Consider the following 19,739-nt stretch of genomic DNA (forward strand, 5'->3'; position numbering starts at 1 on the left):
AAATTCCATCTTTCAAGAGGACCCGTAGCCAAGTTCTGAAAAGAGCTGACCAACGTTGAGCGAATCGCTTAACCTCAGGCTTTAGCTTTCTTGCTGATCATTGCCCTGTAGAGACTTTTGTTGTTGTTGTTCAAAGCCCAGTAAAGAACTTTTTCTTTGGTGTAGGAGTGGAGATAATATATTAGTTCAGTTCAGTTGCTCAGTCGTTTCCAACTCTTTGCGACCCCGGGGACTGCCGCACGCCAGGCTTCTCTGTCCATCACCAACTCCCGGAGTTTACCCAAATTCATGTTCATTCAGTCGGTGATGCCATCCAACCATCTCATCCTCTGTCGTCTGCTTCTCTCCCGCCTTATGAGTCAGCTCTTTGCATCAGGTGGCCAAAATATTGGAGTGTCAGCCTCAACATCACTCCTTCAAATGAACACCCAGGACTGATCTCCTTTAGGATGGACTGGTTGGATCTCCTTGCAGTCCAAGGGACTCTCAAGAGTCTTCTCCAAAACCACAGTTCAAAAGCATCAGTTCTTCAGCGCTCAGCTTTCTTTATAGTCCAACTCTCACATCCATACTTGACTACTGGAAAAACCATAGCTTTCACTACATGGACCTTTGTTGGCAAAGTAATGTCTCTGCTTTTTAATATGCTGTCTAGGTTGGTCATAACTTTTCTTCCGAGAAGTAAGTGTCTTTTAATTTCTTGGCTGCAGTCACCATCTACAGTGATTTTGGATCCCCAAAAATAAAGTCTGTCACTGTTTCCACTGTTTTACCATCTATTTGCCATGAAGTGATGGGACCGGATGCCATGATCTTAATTTTCTGAATGTTGAGCTTTAAGCCAACTTTTTCACTCTCCTTTTTCACTTTCATCAGGAGGCTTTTTAGTTCTTCTCCACTTTCTGCCATAAGGGTGTCATCTGCATATCTGAGATTATTGAAATTTCTCCCGGCAATCTTGATTGCAGCTTGTGCTTCATCCAGCCCAGCATTTCTCATGATGTACTCTCCATATAAGTTAAATAAGCAGGATGACAATATACAGCCTTGACGTACTCCTTCCCTGATTTGGAACCAGTCTGTTGTTCCATGTCCAGTTCTGACTTGTTTCCTGTCCTGCATACAGATTTCTCAAGAGGCAGGTCAGGTGGTCTGGTATTCCCATCTCTTTCAGAATTTTCCATAGTTTGTTGTGATCCACACAGTCAAAGGCTTTGGCATAGTTAATAAAGCAGAAATAGATGTTTTTCTGGAACTCTCTTGCTTTTTCAGCATGATCCAGCAGATGTTGGCAGTTTGATCTCTGGTTCCTCTGCCTTTTCTAAATCCAGTTTGAACATCTGGAAGTTCACGGTTCATGTATTATTGAAGCCTGGCTTGGAGAATTTTGAGCATTACTTTACTAGCATGTGAGATGAGTGCAATTGTGCGGTAGTTTGAACATTCTTTGAGATTGGAATGAACACTGACCTTTTCCAGTCCTGTGGCCCCTGCTGAGTTCCACATTTGCTGGCATATTGAGTGCAACACTTTCACAGCATCGTCTTTTAGGATTTGAAATAGCTCAACTGGAATTCCATCACCTCCACTTGGTTTGTTCGTAGTGATGCTTTCTCAGATTGACTTCACATTCCAGGATGTCTGGCTCTAGGTGAGTGATCACACCATCCTGATCATCTGGATTATGAAGACCTTTTCTGTACAGTTCTTCTCTGTATTCTTGCCACCTGTTTTTAATATCTTCTGCTTCTGTTCGGTCCATACCATTTCTGTCCTTTATTGTGCCCCTCTTTGCATGAAATGTTCCCTTGGTATCTAATTTTTTTGAAGAGATCTCTAGTCTTTCCGATTCTGTTGTTTTCCTCTATTTCTTTGCATTGATCGCTGAGGAAGGCTTTCTTATCTCTTCTTGCTATTCTTTGGAACTCTGCATGCAAATGGGTATAGCTTTCCTTTTCTGCTTTGTTTTTTGCTTCTCTTCTTTTCACAGCTTTTTGTAAGGCGTCCTCAAAGAGCCATTTTGCTTTTTTGCATTTCTTTTTCTTGGGGATGGTGTTGATTGCTGTCTCCTGTACAGTGTCACAAACCTCCGTCCATAGTTCTTCAGGCACTATGTCCATCAGATCTAGTCCCTTAAATCTATTTCCCACTTTCACTGTATAATCGTAAGGGATTTGATTTAGGTCATGCCTGAATGGTCTAGTGGTTTTCCCTAATTTCTTCAATTTAAGTCTGAATTTGGCAATAAGGAGTTCATGATCTGAGCCACAATCAGTTCCCGGTCTTGTTTTTACTGACTGTGTAGAGCTTCTCCTTCTTTGGGTGCAAAGAGTATAATCAGCCTGATTTCGGTATTGACCATCTGATGATGTCCATGTGTAGAGTCTTCTCTTGTGTTGTTGGGAGAGGGTGTTTGCTATGATCAGAGCGGAGATGATATGTTCAGATGAAGTTCTCTGGCTGCCTCTTATCCCCAGGCTGAATTAGGTACCCTCCTCCTGTGCACTTCTAGAGTAACTTATCTCCATTATTTTCAGTTCAGTTCCGTCGCACAGTCGTGTCCAACTCTTTCCAGCCCCATGAACTATAGCTTGCCAGGCTTCCCTGTCCATCACCAACTCCCAGAGCTTGCTCAGATTCATGTCCATCGCGTTGGTGATGCCATCCAACCATCTCATCCTCTGTCCTCCTCTTCTCCTCCTGCCTTCAGTCTTTCCCAGCATCAGGGTCCTTTCCAGTGAGTCTGTTCTCGGGTCAGGTGACCCAAGACTCGGAGCTTCAGCTTCAGTATCAGTCCTTCCAATCAATATTCAGGACTGATCTCCTTTAGGACGGACTGGTTGGATCTCCTTGCAGTCCAAGGGACTCTCAAGAGTCTTCTCCAACACCGCAGTTCAAAAGCATCACCTCTTCAGCACTCAGCTTTCTTTATAGTCCAACTCTCACATCCATATATGACTACTGGAAAAAGCATAGCTTTGACTAAACGGACCTTTGTAGGTAAAGAAATGTCTCTGCTTTTTAATATGCTGTCTAGGTTTGTCAGGGCTTCCCTCATAGCTCAGTTGGTAAAGAATCCGCCTGTGATGCAGAAAACCCCTTTTCTGTTCCTGGGTTGGAAAGATCTGCTGGAGAAGCAATAAGCCTTTCACTCTACTATTCTTGGGCTTCCCTTTCGGCTCAGCTGGTAAAGAATCCACCTGCAATGCCCAAGACCTGGATTCAATCCCTGGGTTGGGAAGATCCCCTGGAAAAGGGAAAGGCTACCCACTCCAGTATTCTGGCTTGGAGAATCCCATGGACTATGCAATCCATGGAGTCGCAAAAAGTCGGAGATGACTGAGTGACTTTCACTTCGCTTCACTTCCCTTCACGTTTGTCATAGCTTTTCTTCCAAGGAGCAAGCATCTTTTAATTTCATGGCTGCAGTCATCATCTGCAGTGATTTTGGAGCCCAAGAAAATAAAATCTGTCACTGTTTCCATTGTTTCCTCATGTATTTGCCAAATGCAAAGTAACACAAGTGGGAGGAGGAACATCTGAAGCAAATAGAATTGATGTGAAAGTGGAAAGATTTACAGAAATAATCTACATTTGTTGAATATGTAGTTATGATTTGGATTCTGTGATTAACTGTCTACCTACATTTTTTGATTGAATCCCAAAAAAGACCTTGGGCAGTAGGTGCTGCTGTTACCTCTACTTTCTAGATAAGAGAGCTTAGCACCTAATAAGGTATCCTACACACAGGTAGCAATAAATACATTTCACTTACACCTTTAGAAGTTATGGATTATCAAAGAGGTTTTCCTTTCCCCAGAATGAAGCAAAAAGACTTGTCTCCATTCTCTTGCGCTAGAAAAAGAACCCAGTTAGCACTTATATAAAACTATGAGGATAACATTGCAAATTCCCTGTCAAATAGGAAATCAGTGGAAACTGGTTTGTGTTTACATAATAAGTAGTGATACTTCCTGAGATATGCTCCTGTTCTGCTGTAGATAGTAGGGAACCCCTAAAAACTGTCAAATGTGGACCTTTTGGACACCTGTTTTCTTAACATATTAACTGATACATGTTATCTTAGGAGAGTGTGCAGTAATTCTGACAATAAATACATGACCTTAAAGTTGTGTAGCAGCTTACATATGTATATGTATAAAGTTGATATATAGCAGCTTCACTGAGTTAATTTTGGCAGAGTGATTCAAGATGAAATTAATGGTCATATAATGCAAAAGTACTTCAGTAGAGGATCTCCATAATTGTTAGGAAACTTAGTTTTCAGCATGGTTTAAGTGCAGGGTCACAAATAATGGTGCAAAAAGTTATCTTGGCAAGTTATATGTGAAAGTGATCTGGTTTTTAAGTGATGTTGAGATGATAACTTTTTAATATGAACTTGGCATTTTGAGCATGGGACTGTGTGATCTATCTCCTTTCTAATTTATTTGAACCTTGACATAGAAAAAAATATAACAAGTAATTTTGGAATATGCATGGCCTAAATTAATGTAAAATAAGTATAACAGTAACAATAGACTGGATGGGTGAATCTTAAAAACTTACCGGATGAAAGAGCCAATTTGTAGAAAATTACATGAAGCAGATTACCTTTATAAAGCATGAAAGTGAAAGTCACTCAGTTGAGTCCGACTCTTTACGACCCCATAGACTATACAGTCCATGGAATTCTCCAGGCCAGAATACTAGAGTGGGTAGCCTGTCGCTTCTCCAGGGGATCTTCCCAACCCAGGGATCGAACCCAGGTCTCCCGCATTGCAGTCGGATTCTCTACCAGCTGAGCCACAAGGGAAAGCCCTTATAAAGCCTAAGAACAAGCAAAAAACTATAGTTGAGGATTCTGTATGTTTATGATAAGTTTATTTAGGGAAGAAAAACAGAGGAATGATAAATACAAAATTTAGTTTAATGGTAGCCTTTCTGGGGAAAGCAGACGGATTAGAGAAAGCACATATAGGTGTACCCATCCATATTGGTAATGGTCTAGTTCTTAAGTTGTGTGGTGAGTTTATGGTTGTTTATTGTCACATTATGCTTCATAAATTAATCATGCTATATGTATTCTTTAGTGTCAAATACTACTCAAAATATTTCTTAAAGATTTAGAAATTAATTATCTTGAACTACAGTCTCAATCACTATAGTTTTCTCTGCCTTCTCTTTGGTCATATAAAGCAGATGCTATCTTAGAATTGGGAAAACAAATGCATTGGATAAATGCTGTTCCTGATTCCATTAGGCTAATCATCATCCCTTTCAACTTTGCTTCTCTCCTGTGTACGTTATAAAATTAGTGGCATCATTATTTCTCCGTCTAGGTTGAAACCTTAATTTTTTTTTTTATTTTTGGATTTGAATACTTTGAAGTAAGACAAACCAGGGTTTGAATCTTGGTTCTGCTACTTTACCAACTGTGACACTTAGATTGTAACTCATTGATATCATGGATTAGTATAGTTATTCAGTAAATATTAATTGAATGATTAAGTTGCTGCTTTAAAGAGATTTCATCTTGTGTAGACAAATTTCAAACCATGTTTGTATTTGCATAATTCAGTTCAGTCGCTCAGTTGTGTCCGACCCCATGAACCGCAGAACACCAGGCCTCCCTGTCCATCACCAACTCCCAGAATCCACCCAAACCCATGTCTATTGTGTCGGTGATGCCGTCCAACCATCTCACCCTCTGTCGTCCCCTTCTCCTTCTGCCCTTAATCTTTCCCAGCATCAGGGGCTTTTCAAATGGGTCACCTCTCCACATTAGGTAGCCAAAGTATTGGAGTTTCAGCTTCAACATCAGTCCCTCCAATGAACACCCAGGACTACAGCTGGTCAGGTCACATGAAAAGGTGTTCAGCATCACTATTCAAAATGCAAAGCAAAACCACAATGAGATATCACCTCATACCTTAAGATAAGAATGGCTCTTATCAGAAAGATAAGAGATAACAAGTGCTGGTGAGAATGTGGAGAAAGGGGAATCTGGGCACTGCTAGTGGGAATCTAAATTGGTGCAGCCACTATGGAAAGCAGTAAGGAGTTTCCTCAAAATATAGAACTCCTGTGTGATCCAGCAACTCCATTTCTGAGTGTTTATCTGAAGGAAATCAAAACGCTAACCCAGAAAGATACATGTACCCTCATGTTCATTACAGCATTATTTACAATAGCCAAGTATCCACCAGTGGTTGAATGGATAAAGAAAATCTAGTGTGTGTATATATGTGTGTGTATGTATATATATATTATTCAACCATAACAAAAAAGAAAATCCTGCCACCTGCAATGTGGATGGCATCTTGAGGCCTTATGCTAAACAAAATATCAAAAAGATAAAGGTTTAACAGCATATAATCTCACTTATATTCGGAATCTTTAAAAAGAACAAACTCATGGAAAATGAGGTAAGACGTGTTTACTAGAGAATGGGGGATGGGGAGGGAAGAATTGAAGGAAGGTAGTCAAAAAGTACAGACTTCTAGTTATGACATACATTAAGTACTGGGAATGTAATTTATAGTATGGTTACTGTAGTTAATAATACTATATTGTACGTTTGAAAGTTGTTAAGAGAGTAGTCAAGTGGGCATTAGAATGTGAAGTCGATTGGGCCTTAGGAAACATCACTACAAACAAAGCTAGTGGAGATAATGGAATTTCAGTTGAGCTGTTTCAAATCCTAAAAGATGATGCTGTTGAAGTGTTGCACTCAGTATGCCAGCAAGTTTGGAAAACTCAGCAGTGGTCACAGGATTGGAAAAGACCAGTTTTCATTCCAATCCCAAAGAAAGGCAATATCAAAGAAAGTTCAAACTACCACACAGTTGCAGTTACCTCACATGCTAGCAAAGTAATGCTCGAAATTCTCCAAGCCAGGCTTCAACAGCATGTGAACCGAGAACTTCCAGATGTTCAAGCTGAATTTAGAAAAGGCAGAGGAGCCAGAGATAAAATTGCTAGCATCCGTTGGATCATCGAAAAAGCAGGAGAGTTCCAGAAAAACATCTACTTCTGCTTTATTGACTATGCCAAAGCCTTTGACTGTGTGGATCACAGCAGACTGTGGAAAATTCTTCAAGAGATGGGAATACCAGACCACCTTACCTGCCTCCTGAGAAATCTATATGCAGGTCAAGAAGCAACAGTTAGATATGAAACAACAGACTGGTTCCAGATTGGGAAAGGAGTATGTCAAAGCTGCATAATATCACCCTGCTTATTTAACTTATATGCGGAGTACATCATGCAAAATGCCAGGCTGGATGAACCACAAGCTGGAATCAAGATTGCTGGGGGAACTATCAACCTCAGATATACAGATGACACTATCCTTATGGCAGAAAGTGAAGAACTAAAGAGCCTCTTGATGAAAGTGAAAGAGGAGAGTGAAAAAGTTAAGCCTCCGAAATCACTGCCGATGGTGACTGCAGCCATGAAATTAAAAGATACTTACTCCTTGGAAAAAAAGTTAAGAATAACCTAGACAGCATATTTAAAAGCAGAGACATTACTTTGCCAACAAAGGTCTGTCTAGTCAAAGCTATGGTTTTTCCAGTAGTCATGTATGGATGTGAGAGTTGGACTATAAAGAAAGCTGAGTGCCAAAGAATTGATGCTTTTGAACTGTGGTGTTGGAGAAGACTCTTGAGAGTCCGTTGGACTGCAAGGATATCCAACCAGTCCATCCTAAAGGAGATCAGTCCTGGGTATTCATTGGACGGACTGATGTTGAAGCTGAAATTCCAGTACTTTGGCCACCTGATGTGAAGAGTTGACTCATTTGAAAAGACCCTGATGCTGGGAAAGATTGAAGGTGGGAGGAGAAGGGGATGACAGATGATGAGATGGTTGGATGGTATCACCGAATCAATGAGCATGAGTTTGAATAAACTCCGTGAGTTGGTGACAGATAGGGGGGCCTGGTGTGCTATAGTCCATGGGGTTGCAAAGAGTTGGACACGACTGAGCGACTGAACTGAACTGAACTGAAGCTATTAGGGTTGGTGATGGACAGGGAAACCTGGCGTTCTTCAGTCCATGGAGTCGCCAAGTTGGACATGCCTGAGCGACTTAACTGAAGAGAGTAGCCCTCAAAGTTCTCATCACAAGAAAAAAAATTATAAATGTGTGTGGTGATGGATTTTAACTAGACTTACTATGATGATCATTTCACAGTATATACATTGAATCATTTTGTTGTATATCTGAAATTAATGTACTTCAATTGTTGAATTATTGTTCAGTTATTGAAATTAATTGTATTTCAATCAAAGAAATTTCCTGACTTTGATGATTGTATTGTGATTGTGTAAGAGAATATTCTTGTTCTTAGAAAAACACTCAAATATTTTTGGATAAAGGTATACAGGGTCTCTAACATTTTTAGTAGATCATAAAAAGGATTTTGTATTTGTATTTATTTGTGTTTGTTTATATAGAGAATGTAAAGCAACTGGGACAAAATGTAGTAAGTATTAAAGTCTGGGTCAAGGATAACAAAAACTGTTATTCCTAAATTTTTTTTTTTTTCAGTGCTGAGGTCTATAGCATTAGATTATATGGACTTGATTGGATTAGATGATTCCCTTCTTTCTAGTCTGCTTGCAATGTGGGAGACCCAGGTTCGATCCCTGGGTTGGAAAGATCCCCCGGAGAAGGAAATGGCAGCCCACTCCAATATTTTGCCTGGAAAATCCCATGAACGGAGGAGCCTGGCAGGCTACAGTCCATTGGGTCACAGTCAGACATGACTAGCCACTGTCACTTTCATAGTTGTTTTACATATTGCGTTGGTTCCTGTTGTACAATAAAGTCAATCAGCTCTGTGTGTACATATTCACCTCCCTCTTGGGCCTCCCCCCGCCGCCCCTCCGACCCACTTGGCGTCACCGTAGAGCATCCAGCTGAGCTCCCTGTGCTGAACTGCAGGTTTCTGGTACAGATGAACCTAGAATGTGTTTAACTTTAAAATATATAAAAATTAAGTTACCCCTCAAACTACTCATCAAATTGTTTTTTAACTTGCTCTGTAACAAGAGAAGCCAATACAATGGGAAGCCCTCTTGCCACAACTAGAGAAAGTCCGTGAGCATCAATGAAGACCCAGTGTAGCCATAAACAAATAGATAGAAATAAACATTTAAAAATGCTAATGGTTGGGTTAAATAGTAAATTAGATGCAATTAAAGAAAGAATTGTAAACTAGAAGACTGACCTGAAGAAAATTGCCCAAAAAGTAACATAGAGATCAATGATAAGAAATAGAGGTTTAGAGATATGAAAAATGGAATAGAAAATCTATGATTTCTTCTAGAGGGAATCCCGGAAAGGTAGAATCAAGGAGAACCAGTATTTGGAGAGATTATGGCTTAGATTTTTCCAGAACTGATAAGATACAAATCCACATAAGAGACTGCCTTAGATACACATCGACATGGTTGTGTGCTTAGTCTCTCAGTCATGTATGACTCTTTGTGACCCTTTGGACTATCCCCCTCCAGGCTCCTCTGTCCATGGGATTTTTCAGGAAAGAATACTGGAGCCGGTTGCCATTTTTCTTCTCCACATTTTCCCAATGCAGGGATCAAACTCGCGACTACTGTGTCTCCTCCATTGCCAACGGATTCTTTACCCTATGAGCTACTTGGGGAAGCCCAATTCTCTATCAATCTTTTGATAAAGAAGCTTTTGACACGTAAACAGGTTGCCCAATAATTAGTTACGGTTTGGGCCAGTTTTATCGTGAAGAATAGCAAGGTTAATCATTAGTTACTTTCACGTGGTAACCATATTTTTATGTGCATAGGAGTGATAGTGAATTATTATTACCCATACTGTGACAGTGAATTATTATATGACCTCTGTGAATGTTGAACACAAAAGAGCATAAACTTGAATGAAGGGAGAATGCAAAAGAGATAGGAGATTCTTATTCCTTCTTTGCTCATTCTCATACGTAGAATGAAAAATACATCATTTTAGATTTCTTAATTTATATCTTAAGAGTCGCATGGGATGTGAATTTGGCCATTGCCTTTAATCAAAGGATTTCTAAGGGTCTCATAAGCATATTCCATAATCTTCTAAACACTTTTCATGTAGTTGTAGCTGGCAGTAATATCTCCATTATAGAGAGGAGTAAATGGAAGCACTGTATACCAAATGATATTTTTATATCCATCAGAAATGTCTTACTGGTTTACAGACCAGTATTACTGTCAACTTTATGAAGCTTAGTGAGATTATGTGATTTGCCCAACCTTAGAGAAAGAATTTGGCATAACATCAAGGCTGCCTGAGTCTTATCTGCCTTACTAATTTTATCTCCTCCCCTCACATACACACACTTAGCCTCAGCTCTGCTACTCAAATCATATTTAATCCAGTGTTTTAAAAGTCCTGTAAGGATGATGGATTACTGTTAGTCATAGTTGTGGTTACTTATGAGGGAGAAAAAAGGCTCAACAGGATGGGACAAAACAAAGGTTTGGGGGGATAGATGATACACATCCCCCATCCAAGTTCTAACCAGGTCAGACCCTGATTAGCTGCTGAGGTCAGATGAGATTGGGCACATTCAGGGTGGTATGGCCATAGACAGATGACAAACTTCTATTTGTTCAGTGATGGTTACAAGTGTGGTTGTGTTAAAATAATCCATTAAGCAATATATTTGTTTAATGTTAAAAAAGAGAAAATCCTGTAAGGGAACCTTAAGTCATGTAGCTTCATGAATTTTTGAAGTATCATTCCTGGTTCTTAATAAAAAATCAAATGATAGTTGTTGGTTTTTTTCTAGAACAACTTTAAAAAAAAATATTGTAACTGCTATTAGTAATGTTGTATACTAAAACTCACGCACTTGACAACTCACGCACTCGACAACTCACGCACTCGTTCTGCTCTGATGAATTGTTACTGTTATTCATTTGCCAAGTCATGTCTGATTCTTTGCGTCCTCATGGACTGTAGCCTACCAGGCTCCTCTGTTGATGAGATTTTCCAGGCAAGAGTACTGGAGTGAATAACTTATTTCCTTCTCCATGGGCTCTTCCTGGATCAGGGATCCAATCCGTGTCTCCTGCATTGGAAGGTGGATTCTTTACTATTGAGCTATCAGAAGCCGTCTGGGGAGTTAGAGAATCCTAATCAGGATATTACCATGTGGTAAGCTAAATAAAATAGTGGAAGATGGTCTTAAAGAGTAATATGGCTAATTCTATACAGTTACTCTCTTTGCCTGTTGATATAAAACCATGTATCTTTCTTAAATTCTCACCAGCAGTAATGCTGGTAGCAAACAGAATTTTGATCCCAGTGACTCTAAACCCAGTGCACCTAGAGCTGGACTTGCGTTCACACTGTGGGCATAGGTGCAGATGCAGGTTAAGGTGGAATGAAAAAAAACCTGTAGAATTTAAAGAGTTACCCCTAGAGGGATGTAATTAGGGAATAATAGGTGGGATGTAATTAGTATATAGTGAGGCTTCCCTGGAGACCCCGTGGTAAAGAATCTGCCTGCCAGTGCAGGAGACACGTATTCGATCCCTGGGTCGAGAATATACTCGAGAAGGAAATGTCAACCCACTCCAGTATTCTTGCCTGGTAAGTCCTATGGACAGAGGAGCCTGGGAGGCTACGGTTCATGGGCTCACAAACAGTCAGACATGACTTAGTTAAAGTGTAGTTCCGTGGCATTTATGTACCGGTAACCCTTGAGTAATTTGGGGATTAAGGACACCAGTTACAGTCCACTTATAGCTTTACAATCAGCATTGCGTATCCCTTGTTCCACATCCTCGGATTCAACCAGCTATGGTTTGTGTAGTACTACAGTATGTATTTGTTGGAAAAATAAAACTCAAGTATAGGTGGATCCTCGCAGTTCAAACTCATGTTGTTCAAGGATCAACTGTACATTGACATTGTTGTACAGCTGTCACCATCATTCATTTCCAAAACTTTTTTTATCTTGCAGAACTGAAATTTTCTGTCTGTTGAACTCCCTATTCACCTCTCCTCCCAGCCCCTGGTGACTACCTTTCTATTTTCTATCTTTACCTATTTGACTGCTTTAAGCACCTCACTTGAATGGAATTATATGGTATTTGTCCCTTTTTGATTGGCTTATTTCACTAGCATAATGTGTTCATCCGTGTTGTAGCACGTGGAATTTCTTTCCCTTTAAGGCTGAATAATATTCCCTTGTGTGGTGTGTGTGTGTGTGTGATTGTGTGTATACACACACACATATATATATATATATATACACCAAATTTGTTTTACTTATTCCTCTGTCCACAGACACTTGCGCTGCTTTCACCTTTCGGCTGTTGTCAGTAATGCTGTTATGAACATGAATGTACAGATGTGTCCCTACTTTCAGTTCTTTTGGGTATATGTTCAGAATTGGGATTGCTGGATTATATATTAATTCTATGTTTAATTTTTTGAGGAACTGCCAAACTATTTCCATAGTAGCTGTACCATTTTATAGTCCTATCAGCTTAAGAGTTCCAGTTCTGCATCCTGGCAAACTCCTGTTTTATGGGGGGTTTTTTGGGGGTGGGGTGGGGTTGATGGTAGTCGTCCTAATGGTTGTGAAGTGTTATCTTGTGGTTCTGATTTGCATTTCCCTAATATTATTGATGTTGAGCATCATTTCTTGTGTTTTATCTTTTTTGGAGAAATGTGTATTTGAGTTCTTGGCCTGTTTTGACATGCCCCTTTTTTAAAACCAGTGAAAGTCGCTCTGTCGTGTCTGACTTTTTGCGACTACACAGTCCATGGAATTCTCTAGGCCACAATACTGGAGTGGGTAGCCTTTCCCTTCTCCAGGGGATCTTCCCAACCCAGGAATAAAATTGGGGTCTCCTGCATTGCAGGCAGATTCTTTACCAACTGAGCTATCAGGGAAGACCTGATAAAACCAGGTTCGATTCCTGGATTGGGAAGATCTGCTGGAGAAGGGATAGGCTACCCACTCCAGTATCTTTGTCTTCCCTTGTGGCTTAGCTGGTGAAGAATCTGCTTGCAATGTGGGAGACCTGGGTTCAGTCCCTGGCTTGGGAAGATCTCCTGGAGAAGGGAAAGGCTACCCACTCCAGTATTCTGGCCTGGAGAATTCCATGGCCTGTGTAGTCCATGGGGTCACAAAGAGTCAGACACGACTGAGCGACTTTCATTTTTTTTAAAACCAAGGTAGTAACCACCAGAGATACTTATTTATTACTTTATAGAACTACCAGAGATAGATCACTTTTAATTGCTAATTAATACTGGTAGCAGATGAGTAAATACTTTCAGAAAATATTTGTATATATAAACATGTAATCAAGTTTTGCCTGTCCTTTGTGCATTTCATCCATCTCTTTCTCTCTGTTTCTGTTAACACAGTCCTAATCCATTTAACATCATCTCATGTTTGTGCTACTGTTGGTTGTTTTTTCAAAAAGTTAAAAGCATTTAGGGGGTGCTTAATTTGATAATTATATCTTGACACTGGGCCCAGTTCTAACAGAATGGTAAAAATAGATGGTCATAAATTCCTCTAGTAGTTTGCTCTTCTTTACCTCTTCTTTAGCACCTCCCCCTCAATTCAACAAGGATTTATTGGGATGTGAAATCTGAGTTTCCCTGAGATTGTCTGATGGTGGGTAAATCACACCAAGTCTTCCCTATTGGATGAACCAAGTAATCTCTTAGGTCCCTCCTAGTCTTGTCTGGTAAATGTCTTTCTGATTTTTGTAAATATTACCAGCTTTTGGTCATTAGATGCCTGAATTATCTGAAAACCACGTTACCCACAATAAACCATGTTTTTTGATTCTCACTGAAGAGAGGGGAAGATAACAGTCTAACTCAGATCACTTTCTTATTTACTATCATTTATCTCCTTGGGCTTCTTAGATCAATCTCAGACCTAAAACCTTTTAAATGCAACCATTTAGTTTTCTAAGAATTAGCCATCACTCATAAAGCAATATAGTATTTTGAGCAGTTAATGTCAGGGTGGGGTTTGTTTACTTCTGAAAAGTGATATTGCATCTTAACAGCGTGTAAAAACAAAGGCTAAAACTGTACTGTGTACTTTTAGTTTTTGACTTCTACTTTTGATGTTTTATGGGCTTCCCTTGTGGCTCAGCTGGTAAAGAATCTGCCTCCAGTGCCAGGGACCTGGATTCAATCCCTGAGTTGGGAGGATCCCCTAGAAAAGGGAAAGGCTACCCACTCCAGTATTCTGGCCTGGAGAATTCCGGGGACTGTATAGTCCACAGGATCACAAAGAGTTGGACACGACTCAGCAACTTTCATTTTCACATTCACTTTGAAGTTTTATAAATACAAAACATCTCACACACCTGAATAGGGTAATATATATTCCAAAACTAAATATGTGTACTTTTTAATATTAAGTGCCATTTTTATTTGTTCATACCTCTGTTCTCTTGCTTTATTGAGAATTCACATTAAATTGATTTCAAGTGAACTTCTAAAAGATGTGAGTAATTCTTTAAACCAATTTAGTTAATCTTAAGAAATAATGTTATGTGTTAGGCTAATGTAGATAAAATAGCAAAATTAAATGAACTATTCTAGATAAACTTTTGTATTTAACATTTATTGCTGAGTAGTTTTTATAAATTGTCTATTTCTTCTATTTTTGCTCCTGTCACTTGTTCGAAATTCAGTAGTCAGTTATTTATGAATAGTCATTTTCTAGGATCTATGAATTTTGTTTTGTTTTCTGTAATACAAGCTATAATAAATTTTTTTCTTTATGCTCAAATTCTCTAATATTTTAAGTAATTTAATTTCTTTCTCTCAGAGATTAAGAAGATACTTTTAATGCTACATTTGTCACGGAGAAAACTAGTTTTAATTTATATTGACCTTTTTCTCCTTTGAGCATTTAGTCTGCTTTCGATAAAATGTTGATGACTGCTCTTTAGAAGACAGCTGTACGAAATAAAGTATTATAAATATTCAGCTTTCCTTTCTAAGCTTTGTCACCAACAGCTGGGCATCCAGTTTAGCAGAACAGATTTTGCACAGAGAGAGCCTGGCATGTTCCTGAATCAGTATAGTGAAGGAGACAAAAAAGTAGTTTCTTATGGATTGGGGACTTATAAAGACATAGAGCATCTGTTCCTCAGTTAAGTCATAGTCTGGTTGCACTGAATCATGTTTAAAGCTAGAATAATGAGTAAAACTTTTTCACCTTGCTCATACCTTTATTTTAATAGCTAGTGTATTATTTTTGCAAATAAAATGTTTTCAATATCTCCATATTTTAAAACACACAAAGATATTAATTTTTTAGTAAGATTATTTTATTATATAACTTTAATGTTTGAATTACATATATACAACTCATATATGAAAATACATTTAAATATTTAATTATGATTTCATCTTGATATATGCTATTAAAAAAACAGTTTCCTCATTGTGAAAATTGCTTTCTTCATAGGTATTCTACTTTAGTTGGTGAAAGTAACTTAAAATGGAATCTTTGTTTATACATATTACTCTTAAATACTTGGCTACTTGAAGCATATTAAATCTAAGATGTCTTTAAATATTTTGTTTGCAGTGTTAAAAGATCACTGAAATTGGATATGTTAAAAGCAAATGTAAGTATTTACTTGTGAGTTTGTAGTTGCATAATAACATAATAAGATTGTAATTTTTATTTTTTTTACAGCTAATTTTCTCTTATACTAAATGTAAGAAGTATCAGAAACTCCTGTGACATAATTGTTATTGGCACACCATTTTCAGCATATAAAATTTGTAATATATGGAAATTCCTTGCAGGCTTGAGATTTTTATTTAAGTGACAAATTATTTAGAAGCCTTAATGAAATAATTTAGTAGAAAAAAAATGCTTTGCAGGTTAAATGCAGGTAAATAAAGATGGAACAGTGACAGTGCTTTAATCTACATTCTGTAATTTGCTAAATTGAAATAAAACATTAACAGCATTTTTATATCAAAAAGGTAACTACCCCCTCACCTTGCTGACATGATTAAATATAAAATACTAGCACTGTAATAACTTTCACCATGGTTGTCACAATAAGAATAAAATCGTACTGTTGCTGTTACGTTTTATAAATCTTGTCGTAGCACATTCCCAATACCAGCATATCATGACATATGCTAGTTTACTATCTGTTTATTATCTTTTCATACCAACAGTGGATCTAGATACAAACACTAATACTAGGATACTTATGGCCTTAGTAATCTTAAATGCAAATAAATTGTTGAGAAAGTAAATTAAAATAAATAGCTAGTCAATAAATGGGCTCCTATATGAGATCCCATATGAGAATGCCATTTCAAGAAATGGGTTTTATATGGAATGTCTCTTCAGAAGACTCACTGGTATTTAACAATTTACCATTTTTAAAACTTCCTAGATGCTTTTCTAAAAAATTTAAACAAAGGTGGCAAAATACTGCAGTGCCACTAAAAAAATCATTAGCGGTGTAATTAGCAATTTAAAACACCATTATCCAACTTGTTCTGTACAGAATGCAGCTGTGACTGTAATTTTGCATCTGTTTCTTTGGTCAGAATGGTATTTTGGTAGATGAGTAGTCCAGCTTGAAGTGAAATACAGTTCTTCTCTGCCCCAAGACTCTTCTTTGGGAGGTGGTAACACCATTTGTATGAAAGAGAATGGCCATTTAGGAATTCATCCTTTTCATAAAGTACAGTTGTCATGGATAGCTTTCTATCTAGTTTCTCTCCAGATTAGGATGTATCAAGGTAGCCAGTGAAACAGTGAATATCCTGTATTAGAAAAATACATTGTTATGTTTGGCCCAGTTCTGTACCTTTAAACCAGTTGACAGTACCACATGGCCACCGACTGCTAAATACAGGTTCCTTAAATCCTAGCCAGGGCCTTCAACATTTCTATTTTCTAACCTATTTCTAATATTTATTATTATTTCTGATATTTTCAGTTTTTGTACTTTTGCCTCATCATTTATTTGCAGCTGTATCTTAGATCTGACAACTTTTGCTCTGGCGCTACATCTAGGCTTCTCTCCTTAGCTATATTTATGCATCTATCTACTCCAGTAATAATTTAGCCCTGAAGCAGCCTGGTTCCCAAGAATCTACCTATATGCCAGTGATTCCACTGAGGCTGCCTGAGCCCATGCAAAGGAAAATCAGACATTTAAAACATTACCTATAAGTCTACTACTACTACTACTAAGTTGCTTCAGTCGTGTCTGACTCTGTGCGACCCCATAGACGGCAGCCCACCAGGCTCCCCCGTCCCTGGGGTTCTCCAGGCAAGAACACTGGAGTGGGTTGCCATTTCCTTCTCCAATGAATGAAGGTGAGAAGTGAAAGGGAAGTCATGCAGTCGTGTCTGACTCTTAGCGACCCCATGGACTGCAGCCCACCAGGCTTCTCCATCCATGAGATTTTCCAGGCAAGAGTACTGGAGTGGAGTGCCATTGCCTTCTCCAACCTATAAGTCTAAGAGCACCTAACTGCTTTGAAGCCACAGACGAACTCATAGTAACTTTGTGGTCATTTCACCTTACCAGCATGGTGCTGAAAGAAGACAACTGTGATGTTGAAGAAAAGGAGATGGCTCTTAAATGCTAGTTGGTTGAAGTGTAGTCTGTTCATCTTAAACATCTAGTGTTTCCTCTCCCAGAGATATTTGGAACTAGCAAGTCCCAGTGTTCCCAATGTGGCTACGGACCTTCATGAAGATAATGCTCCATGATGTTAGGGCAAGTCTGCAAAAGTAATTTTCCTTATGATTCCCCTAATAGGAGAAATAGAGGTATGGCCCATCCCCTGTGATCCTCCATTGCATATATAGTGTATATACTACAAGTACCACTGTTTGCTAGTCCTCTCAAATTGTTGAGGGTAGTGAGGAGTGATAAAGATTTTGATTTCTCATTACCTACAGTATTGGAGTTGCTCAAGTTATTACCCTTCAAACACTGTTTTTAGATGAATTTTCAAAAACAAAGTTGAATTATTTATTACAAATAATTTGAAAATTATTAATTACAAATAAACTACCAGTGGTAGTTCAGATGAATTTGTAGGGACAGCTGTAACCTGGTCATATACCTAGCCAGCTTGACCTAATCTCTTTCAGGCTTCAGAGAAGGAACTGGAGAACAGATGCTGCAGATGGGAAGGGAAGGAGCATACTTCCTACCAAGGCCAACTTAATAGGCATTCTGCCAGAAGAACGGCAGTGCAGGTTTAGAGGAAGTTTGCTGATTGGGACATGCATACCCAGTCAAAATTACTCCATTACCGTTAGTAGGATACTCCTAAGTCTGATTATTCCCATTATCTCATCTCTCTGAGACAGAACTTTTCCTGACTCCTGAAATTAGAAAGAACATTGGATTTCAGGGCTTTAGAAAATATGACAGCTCACATTCTGTAGGCTCACTTATTGGTCTGGCTCATGTCTGCTCCTTTCTCCTCTCCTTCCCTCCTCTTCCCCTGCTTTTTTCCTTAGCTTTTTATTATGGAAATTTTTGAACATACACTAAAATAGAGACAATAATACAATGAAATACGATGCAACCATCACCCATCTTCCAAAATTACTAACATTTTGCTAATTTTGCTTCGTCTATCTATATATGTATGTATATATTTATATATGTGTGTATGTATCTGTATATTTTCCCCTGGAATTTTATAAATCTCACACATGTTATTTCATTAGAATATTCTTCAGTATGCATTTTTAACAGATAATGACTTCTTTCATAACTATAGTGCCACTATCATACTTATAAAATAAGAAGTAACTTCTTAATAATATCTTTTACCCAGTCTGTATTCATATTTCTATGGTTGTTTTAAAATGTCCTTTTATAGTTGGCTTATTAAAATCAGGATCCAAACAAGATTTCCACATTGTAATGGTTTTTATGTATCATAAGTCTTTTTTTTTGCACCAAGTTTTAAAATCTTTTAAAATCTCACTCTTTTTCTTATAATTTATCTTTTGGAAAAAAACTTAAATTATTTTCCGTAAGTGTATTTCACATTATAGATTTTATTGTTTTCTTGTGTTCTTTAGAAAAGTGATTTCTCTATTCACATTTCTCTATTTTACAATTCACATTTCTTCACATTTCATATAAAACGTCATTAAAGCTAGAGGCTTGATTAGATTCTGGTTCATATTTTTGCTAAGAATGCCTCATAGGTAGTCTGTATTTTCTGTTGCATCACCTCCACAAGTACAAAATGGTCTTGGTTCCAAGTTTTACCAGCCTAATTTACCCATAGTAAAATTCTCAGTCAATCTTTCTCCTAATTTTTTTTTTAATTCATTAATGATTATTTTATAGATTCCTTTTTTCACTACAGTCACCAAATACTGATCCCTTTTTTGCCTTTTGATTTTGGGGAAATTTGATTATAGAGAATGCACTGCCTACTATACAGCTTCAGTAATTATCAACACAAGGCTAATATTGTTTCATATATGCTCCCATGCATACTTCAGTATCCCCTGTACTAGATTATTTGAAGCAAATCTCAAATATCATCCATATCATCCATAAGTACTCCAGTAATTATTTTAAAAAGATAGACTTTTAAAAAGGTATAATAGTATTATACCCCACTCCCACCTCTGCTATGATCTCTGCAAAAAAATCTCTTTCAAAATTAACATTAATTCCTTAATTCTT

General features: G+C 38.1%; 1 protein-coding gene across 1 annotated transcript in view; it reads left to right on the top strand.

Moving 5' to 3' along the window:
• The window catches only part of ITGB3BP (integrin subunit beta 3 binding protein), a 78,487-nt gene that overhangs the window by 473 nt on the left and 58,275 nt on the right, over positions 1-19,739 (top strand). The window contains exon 2 of the mRNA XM_052638058.1: positions 15,620-15,659. Within this exon, the coding sequence (XP_052494018.1) occupies positions 15,620-15,659 (40 nt within the window). The remainder of the gene's footprint in view (positions 1-15,619; positions 15,660-19,739) is intronic.

Source organism: Budorcas taxicolor, chromosome 3 (assembly GCF_023091745.1).
Source record: "Budorcas taxicolor isolate Tak-1 chromosome 3, Takin1.1, whole genome shotgun sequence".
NCBI classification, from domain to species: Eukaryota; Metazoa; Chordata; class Mammalia; order Artiodactyla; family Bovidae; genus Budorcas; species Budorcas taxicolor.